The 14,509-nt window shown below is 37.6% G+C and overlaps 1 protein-coding gene across 1 annotated transcript in view; it reads right to left on the reverse strand.

The window, feature by feature from the left end:
- LOC139709507 (uncharacterized) overlaps window positions 1–14,509 on the reverse strand; it is a 30,237-nt gene that overhangs the window by 12,116 nt on the left and 3,612 nt on the right. Inside the window, exon 3 of the mRNA XM_071621466.1 lies at window positions 534–596. Coding sequence (XP_071477567.1) covers window positions 534–596 — 63 coding nt within the window. The remainder of the gene's footprint in view (window positions 1–533; window positions 597–14,509) is intronic.

Consider the following 14,509-nt stretch of genomic DNA (forward strand, 5'->3'; position numbering starts at 1 on the left):
TAGATATCATAATTTAATGTACAAACCACGTTTGTATATGGCAGGCTGTGCTTTATTATTTGTATATTCATATTGACAGTTGAAGAAATGCTTCTTAAAAAATTAGCGAAATTTAAAAATGTCACGACTTCCTTACTTTACATCTGATTTTCATCAAATTTTCATTTCTGTGCTGTGAAAATATCACTCCTATTTTTCAGATAACTTTCAACGGCACTAGAATCCCTCTTTAATTTGCAAAATTACTATCTTGACACAGTATTGCGCTATTTTGTCGATTTTTTTTTCAAGTTTCCTTAGTTTTCTTTCTATGAAAGCTGTCCATTAGAGTACCTTAGAAGTGCTTGTGTAATCGATGAACAGCACACAATGTGCATATGTTAATTTTTTGGTGTTGTTTTATCAAAAGACCACCAATGCGTTATGTTAACGCGTTGTTATTGTATTACAATGCAAACAAGAGGCGCCAATGGTCTGGGTGTTTGGTTGTGCTTGAATGAGGTTAGAACATAGAAAATGTCATAGCAACTTACGGACTCGTCGGGCAGAGTCTACATCTCCCTGGAAATGAGCAAAGGCTGGTTCGGGAAGGCATTCTGTAAAACAAGAGTGAAGAATAATTACCAAGAGAATCAAACCTATGGGCATTCTCAGTGAGACATCGAATCAATTGCAAGAATCGAAAAAAATTGCACAACCCGTGTTCTTGCACGGCGACAGTTATTATTATTATTATTATTTTTTTTGTAACAAGGAGACGCAAAAACACATCGACGCTTGGTAGAATATTTTCCAAGTCTTTACTCTGTCTCAAGGTACATGCAGAGATCATGCTCGCAATAAATCAAGAAAAAGTGAAGTACTATTAAGAAACAAGTAATTCCGTAATTATATATATTCCACCTTTGCTGAATATGTGCGTGTATATATATATATATATATATATATATAATATAACGTACTACAATAATAGTTTAGATGGCATGTTTATTATGTATGTATATATATATATATATATATATATATATACATGTACATTATTTTGTATGAGGGGAGGGTTGAAGACATACACATGAAATTTGGGGGTATAGTCGTGTTGCCATTTTGTCGACGCTCCCGATCGTAAAAAATCATAGAAACAGAAATTGTTTGTATATGCAATATTACACCTTGAGTGGCACTTTATCTGGTCTTGAGCTAATCTGCGTGGAATTCTACATAAAAAAATTTCAGTCGTTTTTTGAATAAAGCTGAATGAAATTGTCCGAACTACTCGTACATTCTTTCTTTTAATATACGGTAGCTTTCTTGTGTTGCAGCGATTCACAATGTGAAGGGTATCACTTTTACACTTTAACCACTTTAACATACACTGTTAAATACGTGTTCCTCGAGCGTATACAGAAGTTGCAAAATATAGACAAATAGGGTGCCAAATAAACATTGATCAAACAAAAGCAAAAATACAACTGTAGGTACCAAACTTCCGCGAGTACTATTTGAAATTGATAGTAATAGGGCGTACAAGTTGTCGTTCATTACTTTCTTAAATTCTTCAAATCTCAATCTACTAATGTACAAAAGCGACCCACACAAATCTCCCTTCAATAAACATTTTTGAGGTAGTCTATAGGTCCCCGCTTCTCAAATGGTGAGCAGCAAAGCTCTGTCAGGTGGGCCACGATGTCGGCCAAAATACCAATAACTAGATATATCGCTACGGCGACTGATATGCCTCCGCCATAATGCATGGTTCTCCTAATAGGTCTATAGTACAATGTCTTGACAATGTGTGATGACAGTTTCAAACAATTGGCAAAATATTAAAATGACAGGTTTGACACAAATGTGCTGAATGTTCACTTTCCTAGAACTAGGTTCAATTGGATGAATGATTAAAATGTCAGAGTGCAGGTATTTGGGGAACTGATGATTTTTACTTGACTTTTGACCCTTTTATAAGTTTATGCATTGAGTAATTTTTCAAGGTATTGAGAAAAAGTATAATTTCAGTATCAAATGGGAAAATAGCATTATCTAAACCTGGCCTTTGACCTTTGACCTCACAGTTCCAAAGAGAATCACTGTTAGGTTGAACATGCATAAATATGTAAGTTTCATGATGATACCTTGAGCTACTTTTGAGATATGGAGGAAAAAGTGCAATTCAGCACTTTCACTTGACCTTTGACCTTTTGACCTTTGACCTTTTGGCAAGAAACTTCCCACAGAATATATATTGGGTAATACATGTATACATCAAGTTTAAAAAAAAACCTTCATTCATTGCATAAATATAAGGAAAGTAGTGATATTTTGAGAGTTGACCTTGACCTTTGACCCCCTGACCTTTGACCCATGACCCCCAACTTCCCTAGATAATCACTGCCCATCGGTACAAGCATATATACTAAGTTCCATGAAGATACCTTGAACCATTTGCGAGATAGGGAGAAAAAACATGAAATTTCAATTTTTTCACAAAATAACCTGTGACCTTTGACCTCACAGTTCCAAAGAGAATCACTGTTAGGTTGAACATGCATAAATATGTAAGTTTCATGATGATACCTTGAGTGACTTTTGAGATATGGAGGAAAAAGTGCAATTCAGCACTTTCACTTGACCTTTGACCTTTTGACCTTTGACCTTTTGGCAAGAAACTTCCCACAGAATATATATTGGGTAATACATGTATACATCAAGTTTAAAAAAAAAAAACCTTCATTCATTGCATAAATATAAGGAAAGTAGTGATATTTTGAGAGTTGACCTTGACCTTTGACCCCCTGACCTTTGACCCATGATCCCCAACTTCCCTAGATAATCACTGCCCATCGGTACAAGCATATACTAAGTTCCATGAAGATACCTTGAACCATTTGCGAGATATGGAGAAAAAACATGAAATTTCAAATTTTTTTTCACAAAATAACCTGTGACCTTTGACCTTTGACCCTGTGACCCTAAAATCCACACAAAGTATTATCCCCCAAGGATATACCCTCATACCATGTTTGATGTAAAACCACAACACGGTTCTTGAGATATCGACAAAAACAAAACGGGACGGACGGACGTACGTACGTACGGACGGACGGACGGACGACCCGAAAACATAATGCCTCCGGCCACTTCGTTGCCGAGGCATAAAAATATTTGTATTCTATCGAACTGGGCCTCGAAAACACTTATAGGGCCAAAGTGGGCCTCGGTTTATGAACGGTTAAGAAGCTTTGGTCTTGATGTTGACCATAGAACAATCACAATTTCAAGCTTTTAATTGGGCAATACCATTTGACGGCTTCTTTGGTATATTTTTTGTTTATTCAGGTGTAAGGTTTTATTGATTTCCTTACGACGCATAGTATCTTTGACCCACCCCCCCCCCTCCTAGCACACACACACACACACACACACACACATGATAGCAGGAGGTGCTGTGTGGCAGTGTCCCGTTAATTGTTTTCTCCCATAGACAAATACTCCTACAATGTCATTCTTACTCCCACAGCGCCTGACTAAACAAAGCGAAACATAAGCTGGAACCCCCACAATTATTGTACTATAGTACCTCTTGCTCGTCCACAAACACGCACATGTATCTTTCATCCATGTCACACTATGAAACAGAAAAATACTCAATGGCAACACAGTTTTAACAATATAACATTACACGCACTAATAACACAGGATGACACTTGCGGCTTACAAAAATATGCCAATTGTAGCATAAAAATAGCACTGCGTGAGTGTACAGAAGAATACAACATACAGCTCAGGCCACCGTGGAATTCCGACGAGAGTGGGACGTTTCTATTTACTTTCGTCACAGGGCTGCCATTGGTGGGCGTGAAGTTATATACATGGATTGTTTGTTTGTTGTTGTTGTTTTCCCCTCTCTCTCTCTCTCTCAATCGACTTCTCCCAGCTACCAGAAGACATAAAAGCGAAATATAAAATCTCGTCTTCTTGACATCTCGGACAAGTTGGCGAGTTGTGAGGTCAAGATGACTAGCTATCTGAGATCTTCTCGATAAGGCGATACCTGTTATCTAGCCTTCTCGGACCGGAGAAGTCTAGAACACAAGATTTCGGATCTCGTATTCTCGACTTCATGGATCTGAGCTCCGATCCGAGAAGGCGAGGAAATACTCGGAACCAAGACATCGAGAATATATTATCTTATATCTCTCCTACTCGGATCAGAAAAGACGATGATGAATTTTCTCGTCTTTTCGATGGCACTCACAAGCTTGCGTAGATATTAGGTACTTTCCTGCCGATCCTATAATAGCCTGATGGCGATCCATTGTTTTGCTTGTTTTTCTCTTTGTTTTAGCCGATATCCTATTCGATGCCAATTATGGGTACAAGGTTGTCAATCCTATTTGAACATACAGCGCCATGATCCCACCCACTTGCCATACTAAAGCCCATTTTACACTTGTGTTTCCTAACCCCGTACTTTCTGTGACCCAGGACTATCGCTAGTCCCGTACCAATTTTTTTTTCTTCAGTTTTTTACACTCGCCAATTAGTCCCGTACTAAGCTCTTGTCCGGGGCTAAGGAGAAAATCGACCTTTTTACACTTGTATTTCTTAGTCCGGTACTTTCCAAGCCACATGAATATTCATGATTAAGCTGTGCACTGTACACGTACACGCACGCACCGGCAGCACTTGATTTCCTCGTTTCTGATTGGTCAGTGGGGGTCGGACTTCGTCTCCGTCGCTTAGCCCAGGATCATTTTTTCGTTCTGTTTACACTCGCTTGCTTGGCACCGCAATTGCGGTGCTATCCCTGCTATTTTGCAGGGCCAGATAGTACGGGACTATCGGTGGGGCTAGCCCACTTTGGCAAAAACAAGTGTAAACAGAAAGTGGGCTAAGGAAAGACCGGTACCAACGGTGGGGCTAAGCCACCCCTCCCCCCCCCCCCCCCCCCTTAGCCCCACCGTTGGTACGGGACTAGGCAAAAAGTTGCAAGTGTAAAAAGCCCTTAAGATAATGTGATCATTGTGGGCCGCGCCGCACCTGCCCTGGTCGAAAAGAAATAAACACAGTTCCACGAAGGGAGACGAAGTGTTCAAATAGTTCCATGGCACAAATGCTCCTGTCACAATTGCTCCCATGAAATATCTGCCTATATTTCAATGAGCCGAAATGCCCAGTGTTCTAAAGTTTTCAACGTACCCCCCCCCCCCCTCCTCACTCACTTCAATGAACTGATGGATGAAAAATGATACTCCAACTAGAATTGATGCTATGTTTTGTTCATACGTATATGAATTCTTACTAAACGCTCGCAAGCGTAGCTGCTCACAAAATCGTTCCCAGACAAATCTAAAAATGATAATAACCTGGGTCTATTTATGTCCACTTCAAGGAATAAGAATAACAAGCTGTTTAAGCTGTGCAAGGTTCAGTTGATTCAGTAATTATCGAGCAATAAACGCCCTGCACTCCGTTTACTTTGCTTACTTTGCTTACTTCGCTTCCATATCTCGTACAACCAACTATGACGTCAATGCTTTTCAATAAAGCAACGCAAGTGTCAATTTGTATAAAGCTATATAATGACAAAAAAAAAAATTTGCTCCTATCATTCCATCATCAATTTGGTGATAACGATAGTGACGATAATAATAATCATACCGAACAATGTTTATTAGTCATCTTGGAAGGTTGTCGAGAAAGAGAAAAACAGCGAAAGCATGAATGTACAAAAGGTACGATTGTGCGAATCTGCTATTCTGGATTTCTTTAAAGATTTGTAAGGACAATAACGTCAGTACAATAATTGGTACAATTTGTTGACACATGCTACTGTGGAAATAAAAAAGTTGTGTATTAATGTCTTATCAGGGTTCGACATCTGCGATGGTCCGGTGGCCCGCCAACTAAAAATAGTATCGAGCTCTGCTTATGGACCTTTAACATCAGTTTGTACTCATATGTTCAATTGTCAAACACTTCAGGAAAACATGTCATTCTTCCTTTATAGACATGCTCTTATCAGACTCAAATGTAACCCCCTAAGGCTGATGAAAAATATGATATTGAGCATACCTTGAAATCTTCGGCACCGATTTCTCTGGCCACTCTCTGGTAGGATAAACAAGAGAAACACACAATCTTCTCTTTTCCAAATCAAATACCAAACAAACACACTCATCACTTTGCGTCGATGCTCCAGTAATATCAATAAATTTATGAAGTCAGTAAATCAAAATCTAGTGAAGAGCAAATGAGATTCTTTAACATGCGAGCTTTGAAGCATTCTTGATTTCTTTTTTTTTCGATTCAACGAATTACTATATTATTTGCACATGAAGACAACATGAAAGGTTATTCAGGAAAGACGGTATCATTAGTCACGTATTTTCAAGAAATATACAAATATTCAACTTGACCTGATTTTTGCGTTGTGTGTGTTTGTTAGTGTTAGAGGATGGTCCTTCCCAAGTGAAAATTATTTTGATAACCGGGAAAAGAGTATACAAGGAATCGTTGTGGAAATAACGTTGACTTCCTAGCTCTGCCTTCCTAGCCCGGCGTTTTATGTTACTGACTGGGAGAGGAGGAGGGGGAGGGGAGGGGAGGGGCTGATTAGGGTTGATGCATGAAGGATGAAGCGCATGGCAACTCATAAAATTAGCTACAAAAATAGCCAGCCAGCTACAAAATAGGCGATATGGACCTACAGATCAGGTGGTAGACAGACCAACTATACAGCCATGCAGGATGAGCGATATGAATTGTAATGTAACAGTTTATTGTGACCTTATTCTCCTCATCTGTTGGTACTCTACGTTTCTGACTAACGTTGATCTTTGTGATAAAGATCTTGATACGTGCCGATGAAATGCAAGCTTCCACACTTTTATTTCCCTCTGAAAATACATTCTTGATATTCACTTTCAATACAGATATAAAAACAAAAATTATAACCATGATTATAATGATTACAAGAGACAGCCGAACAAAAAATAAATTCTGTTGATACAGTTTATGTATCGCCATCACGTGCTGTTACTTTTGAAGCTTTATCAATAAATAAAAGTGTAATTGAGATTACCACGACTACTTCACGATTTGCAAATTGTGATATACATGAACAACGACAATAACAGCAACCAAAAAACAAAACAAAAACAAAAACAAGTAACGGCAAATCGTGGCATGCGAGGATCACGCGACAGTGGGAATCCAGCACAACAGGCGATCTTTTCACGAAAGCTTTCGAGTGCAGTCAGCCAGCACCATATCAACAATAGTCCAGTCAAAATACGACAAAAAGTGGGTTAACCCACAACTAATTGCAACAGAAACGATTCCACTTGCATTTGACCCGGAAGAGCTATCAAAATAACATATTAAAAGTTCCCTAAAATTCGAGTGGTGGATCAGTGTCTAATTTGCATAAATTCAAAATGGCCGCCATACAACCTGTTTATGCCTATATCTCGGGATACGTAACCAATAGAAAGTAAATTCCGGTGTCTAAACCTATGTTTTTTAGGTCAAGGAATACAATTATGTTATCAGTAGCAACTTTCAAGCATCCCTTTATATAGCTTTTGCATATATTTGCATATAATTACATGCAAAATGGCCGCCATATTGCCTGTGCAAGCCCGTATCTTCGTATACCATTAATGTAGTACACTCAGGAATAAGTCGCTATATATCTGGACATAAAACCCACAAAAAATATATTCTGGTGTCTAAACCTATGTTTTTTTAGGTCAGGGAATACAATTATGATATTAGCAGTAACTTTCAAGCTTCCCTTTATACATTTTTTGGAATATATTTGCATTCAATAGATGCAAAATGGCCGCCATAATTCCTCTACAGGCTTATATCTCTATCTGTAAAAGGTACCCAGTGGTGGTGTCTATGGTCTTAATTTACTGCTGAAAGTCACTGTTGTAGAAAACGTTCCAATCAGGAATAATTACCTATATTTCACTAAAAATTTGCATATATTTATACATAAATCTATTCAAATTAAGAGTAGCTTATACCCATAAGCTACTCTACAAAAGCTTCGTGAGTTTGGACATTTGTTTAGAGAATGTTCTTGTCATATCAGGATACCATGTCACTCACTCACTTTCTGAATAAAAGACCCAGGGGTCCAGCCCTCACTCGAGTATCTCAAGTTCACCTTCCATGCATTCTTACAGACTATTACTTGGGAGAGAGGAAATTGGAAGACTTTGGGAAGGGCCATATCTACAAGCCTTTAGGGACCTCCATGGCCCAGGGAGGCATGATGTTCATATATTCATGACACTAGCGATAAATGCACCTACAGTACTAAGTTTGTTGAAAATTTGACCATATGTTTTCAAAAAGAGGATCAAAAATCAAAAGTGGTCCCCAATAACTGGTCCCAGCCCCAAGGCATCCGCACCTATAGGTAATATTTAAGGTGCCTTTGGGCATCCTGTGGCCTGGGGTGGAGGGGGGGGGGGGTGGGGTAGATGGTACCCGTAATATATATATATATATATATATATACATACGAAGTATGGTGGTAATGCATTTCAGTTCAACAGTGCTATTTATTCAGACCAAATTTTCGATGGATACATACATCTTCCTCAGGATCGACAATGACAATTGTGAAGAAAGACGAATGTTTGCGTCGAAAATTTGGTCTGACTAAATAGCACTGTTGGACTGAAATGCATTACCACCCTGATTCGTCATCGTTTCTGTACTGGTACCAACACATTGATTACAAGTATCATTATATATATATATATATATATATATATATATATACTGACATCAAAGGACTTAACCACAACATGGCGGGGCAGTGCAAGAACAGTAAATCTATTGACAGCAAATCTTGCATATATAGACGTGGCTGGTGTTGGGTAGCACCCCTTTAATCATCGAGCTTTCGGGCGAAAAGCCCTTCTTCAGGATTGTGTTGGTGCTGAGTGTGGTCTTCTAAGTGTTGTCTGTACACAAACAACACTACAAGACCACACTCAGCACCAACACAATCCTGAAGAAGGGCTTTTCGCCCGAAAGCTCGATGATTAAAGGGGTGCTACCCAACACCAGCCACGTCTATATGTGCAAGATTTGCTGTCAATATATATATATATATATATATATATATATATATATATATATAATGTGTAATATTTCGAAAACAAGTTAAACTGTGAAAGTAAACTTAAATCTATATGCAATCTCCAAGATATTCAACTTTGTACATTATACCTAGCTCTGTTACACTTGGTTCTACTTGTGTGTGTGTGTGTGTGTGTGTGTGTGTGTGTGTGAGGGTGTGTGTGTGTGACGGGAGTTTTTTTATAATAGATTCCTTAATTTCGGGGTTCTGGGACCTTTCGGAATATGGTGTCTATTTGAACACCTCGAAAGCCTATCATCCTTGGGATGCTACTTGCCTAGTTTGTTGAAAATCTGTCATTACATGGGTTTTTTTAAAGAGAACCTGGAAATGGTTTTTGAAAATGTATGCATGACCGACGACCGGACAGTAGAATATAAATGATGGCTATTTGCAATATTAGCTTGAATCTTTTTTGCTGTCTTGAACCTTTGGCTAAGATGAGTTTAAAATCTAATGGATCAAAGTCACTTGATTTCAAGAAAACTTTCGTTTCCGGTACATCATTTTCATTTTCTAGCTTGTGATAATACAGATACTAAGGTATGTAATGTGATCTCTCAAAATAGAGATCAATGATAAAAGTGAAACACGAATATACAAAACTATAGCTTACACTCACAGTGTTTTATGTGTTTACCACAAATTCTGGACTAGGATGGTGTGAAATTGCAGCTGATTAATTTAAAGCAAACAGGATCTCGGCTCCATTTCATACTGAAGCGTGGTAAGTCTCACGTTTGTTGTAAACTGTGTCGATGTCTTTCGAGAATGCTTCTTATTCCTAGTCACCAATTAGAACAGCATAATCTTACTCCTCACATATTTTAGAAATACAACATTACAAGTGTCTAATATGTAATGGCCCGCATCTGACACTGGTATGGGTTGTGTGCAGTCAAATCTGCTTGCCCTGCAACTATACACTGCCAGTTGCTAACATCCTGTCTTGCAGTTGCATCAGACTTTCTTCAGGAGTTCCTTAATAGCTGCAGCTTTGTCTGTAGTGATCAGAACATATTTTTGATTAAACATCTTCCTCAAATCGTCCCAATTCCAATGATTGTATGTCATTTCCCTTCCACTGTTTAACTTGAAGAAAAGCTGGAGGGAAGGGACCTTTTGGAAGGGTTAGGAACAGAAAATTATGTTATGTATTTTGTTTTTTATCTGACTTAAGACTGCTTTTTCGCCAGCAAAATTGAATTCAGCCTTCATGCTGCTCGCATTTCTAAAAAGCAACAACTGTGTGTTGGTGAAAATGTTATTAGTGCGAAGCCTCAATGCAATAGGAAACATTTCTTTTAATAAAGCTGCAGATACAATACGAAAAATGGTGAAAGTAAGACTTATAAGAATTTATATGTGTTGTATGAGCTTGAAGCCAATGAGAAGGATGCTGTTTGTATTGATCGACTGATGAATCCAGAGTACTAGTAGTAGAAATGTTAAGGCATTTCCTTTTTTTTTTCTTTTTCTTTGTATCTGGCTGTAAATCACAATGTTTTACATTTTCAGTGAGTCACCTGGTGAAACCGTGCAAAAATATGACAAAATCCACTTCCATACAAATTATCACGGTCATATGTTGCTCATTGATAAACATGCCTTTACCAAAAGTTTTGCAACAAAGGACACAAGTATCAACTAAACATGGATGTAAATCATCGCAGGTAAGAAAAAAGATGTTTGAAAAAAAAACCCTGCTGAATGATTTAAGACCAATTTTTGTGTACCGTAAGCACACTTTGAAAGCTATATGAGATATGTCCAAACTCATTAAACTTTTGTAGAGTAGCTTATGGATAATCATGAACTTGATGACATGCCCCCTTCCCCCCCTTTGGCACAAAAAAAAAAGAGAGAAGAAATAAAGAATTGCAACATAGACACAAGTAATAAGCAGTAAACATGATTGCAAATTACAAAACATAATACATTAGATATCATGCAATCATAAAATATTTTAACGATTCCTACTACATAATTTTAGACTTTAATATTTGTGTACCTATTGAGCACACTTTGGAAGATAAGTTGAATTTACAGTTAATAAAGATATGTTCTATTCGATGCTACTTACAGTTGTTTTCTGTTTTGAGGCTGTATCTCAAGAAAATGTGAGTACAATGTAATACAATACTTTTAATAAATGCAAGAATATACACACTAGGTGTAGGATAATCATCAAGGTTTTAAATGGTATTATAACAATTTTCCCTTGATATCTTGGATGGGACATTACAGTAGAATTAACGTTCTGCAGCTTGTATTCGTATATATATCTGAAATCATATTCACGGTAGTAATTTGAATAGATTTATGTATAAATATATGCAAATTTTTAGTGAAATATAGGTAACTATTGCTGAGTGGAACGTATTCTACATCAGTGATTCTCACTAGTAAAATTAAGACCACAGACACCATCACTAGGTACCTTTTACAGATAGAAATATAAGCCTGTAGTGGCACTACGGCGGTCATTTTGCATTTAATTGAATGGAAATATATGTAAAAAATGTATAAAGGGAAGTTTGAAAGTCACTGCTTATATCATAATTGTATTCCCTGACCTAAAAAAAAAACATCTATAGGTTTAGACACCAGAATCTATTTTCTGCGGTTTTATGTCCAGATATATAGCGACTTATTCCTGAGTGTACTACATTAATGATATACGAAGATACGGGCTTGCGCAGGCAATATGGCGGCTATTTTGCATGTAATTATATGCAAATATATGCAAAAACTATATAAAAGGATGTTTGAAAGTTGCTATACATAACATAATTGTATTCCTTGACCTAAAAAACATAGGATTAGACACCGGAATTTACTTTCTGTGGGTTACATATCCCCAGATATAGGCATAAATAGGTTGTATGGCGGCCATTTTGAATTTATGCAAATTAGACACTGATCCACCACTCGAATTTTAGGGAACTTTTAATATGTTATTTTGATAGCTCTTCCGGGTCAAATGCAAGTGGAATCGTTTCTGTTGCAATTAGTTGTGGGTCATTTCATATTTTGACTGGACTACAAAGAACAGCGAGTAAATTGTGCTCTCGTGGGTTTTTCGAAGCAAGTGAAGGTTAAACGTAGCAAGACCGTCCAAGCCGGAAGACATTGCAGACAGTAATACATAACTACTCTACCCTCTTCGCTAGTGTGATGGTAAGTAAGGGAAGCAAACGAAGTTTAAAAGGCGTTCGAAAGTTTTGAATACATGATGCGCGGCCATAACCACATGTATGATCTACGTATTACGTAATAATCGTGTTCCAGCAACCATGCTGATAGCAATAGAAAGAATAACCAATGTCAATAGATACCATGGGAAAGCAAAAGAAAATAAAAGACGTGTTATAATGACAATCAGTGGCGGATCCAGGCGGGGGCGCACTGGGCGCCCCCTTAAGTTTTTGTTAAAACAGAAGAAATGAATAGAAAAAAGAATGAGGGGTGCGCGTGCGCCCCTCCCCTTTAATTTCGTAAAGGCGCGCACTATTTACGGAATTCCTGGATCTGCCCCTGACACTCACGTCATAAAACAGTGGCTTTGGTCCTCTTCATCTCTCTCGAGCGAGAGGAGTGTGTTGGGGCATAGTAGCGCAGTGATCACGGGAGGCATTTTTGAAATAATAATTTGGAAGATATACACGTTCCTTAAAGGGGCATTCCATACATTTCTTTTGAATACAATTTCAAATTATAGTGCATAAATCAATGGTGTCATTAGTAAATTTGTGGAATTTATCATGGTCCCTGAGAGCAGATAAACCAATACTCTGGAAAAATACCTCCCCCCCCCCCCCCCCCCCCCAAAAAAAAAAAAAACAAACATGATACGCTGAACAAGGATAACATCGGAGGCTCACGTATTCCAGTAATGTAGCAATGTAATTTATTACAATACCACTTGCCTAAGAAGTTCACCCTGTGTATAAATTATGCATGCTTTCTCCTTTTGTTCTGCTTCCTTGAACGCCCAATTCTGCATTCTAATGTAATGTAATGTATATTTAGGATATTTTGGGGATAACTTCCTGTTCATTAACAACTCAACTCTTCAACATAATTATCCTAAAATGGTCAATTTCTTCAACCATAAAAATAACAACTGAGCAATGACTATAATTCATAACTTCAATATGCTCAATTATCAAACAAGGAAAATTAAACCAGCACAAAATATGCATGAATAGGAATTCATGATTAAAAGAGCAAATCAAGAAATATCAGCGAAAATTAATATATCAAATCATAATCAAGAATTTGAGTCATTCTCGCAGACGCTAATTTCCAAGCATCTAATTGAGTATCGGCGGAGAGGTAACGAGTGCGCTCGAGGTATGAGAGCTATCTGTGCGGCCTATTAGGAATTATCACTTCAGTGAAGGATGTACACAGAAGAATATGACTCTCAAACCTCACTCGACAAGAAAGTAAACTTCTCCAAACTGATAACAATAGAAGTAAGCGAAAGAACAGACACTTTCAAGTCTGTTTATTAAAAATGAGTTTAAACTCAAATTTCTCCAATCAGTGTCAAGACAATTAATTTGATACAATAATATAACATGCAATTACACAGCCTTGAAAAAGGATTCCAAAGCTTATATTGCACTACAGTAAAGCTGCTATGCCATCATTTTTGTTAATTGTGATTTGAAATGAACAATGTTCTTATTCCTCATCCTAATCACGGAAAATTCTGAGACTCTGTATCCAGTATGATATTTATTGATGTCCGAATGCAAAAGTCAAAAAATCATCTGGAGGTCTCTTTTAAACATTAATGGTTGTTAGGTTCAAGTGCTTCTGGCATCTTCCATAGGCGAACAATCGATGTCTGCAGTGAACTAAAATGTTTAGAAAAAAAAAGGTTATTTTGTTCACCGCAATGAGTTGATTTCTGTTCGAAATCCGAACAAGGGCTTCGAAGCTTATGAATGGAAAACACGAAAGTTGTGTCTCATAAATTTCACTGAAGTGTAATGGCTCATAATAAGCCCCCTTCCCGGTGGATTTTGGGAATCTCCCACACACCAGTAATTTCAGAGAACGAATGGCACATGAGTTTTGCAATCTTTAACGCTGTAAAGGAGGCGTATCTGTTTGATGTAGAACCAAAACAAATGTTAGCTAACTCTAATGGAGACAACATACAAAAGCATGAAAGATACGAGCATTGACACATAGTGATTATGCAAATGCTGCAAGCTCTTAAAATACTTTTAATCCTGTAAGTCATTTGAATAAAGGTCATGCTAATGAGATGTATATATTGCTCTTGATTAGCCAAAGCATTCAGCACACTGTTAATAAGCCTAGAATGTA

The sequence above is a fragment of the Diadema antillarum genome, unplaced genomic scaffold (genome assembly GCF_040938485.1).
Source record: "Diadema antillarum isolate AM-2024a unplaced genomic scaffold, OU_Dant_1.0 seq00001440_RagTag, whole genome shotgun sequence".
NCBI classification, from domain to species: Eukaryota; Metazoa; Echinodermata; class Echinoidea; order Diadematoida; family Diadematidae; genus Diadema; species Diadema antillarum.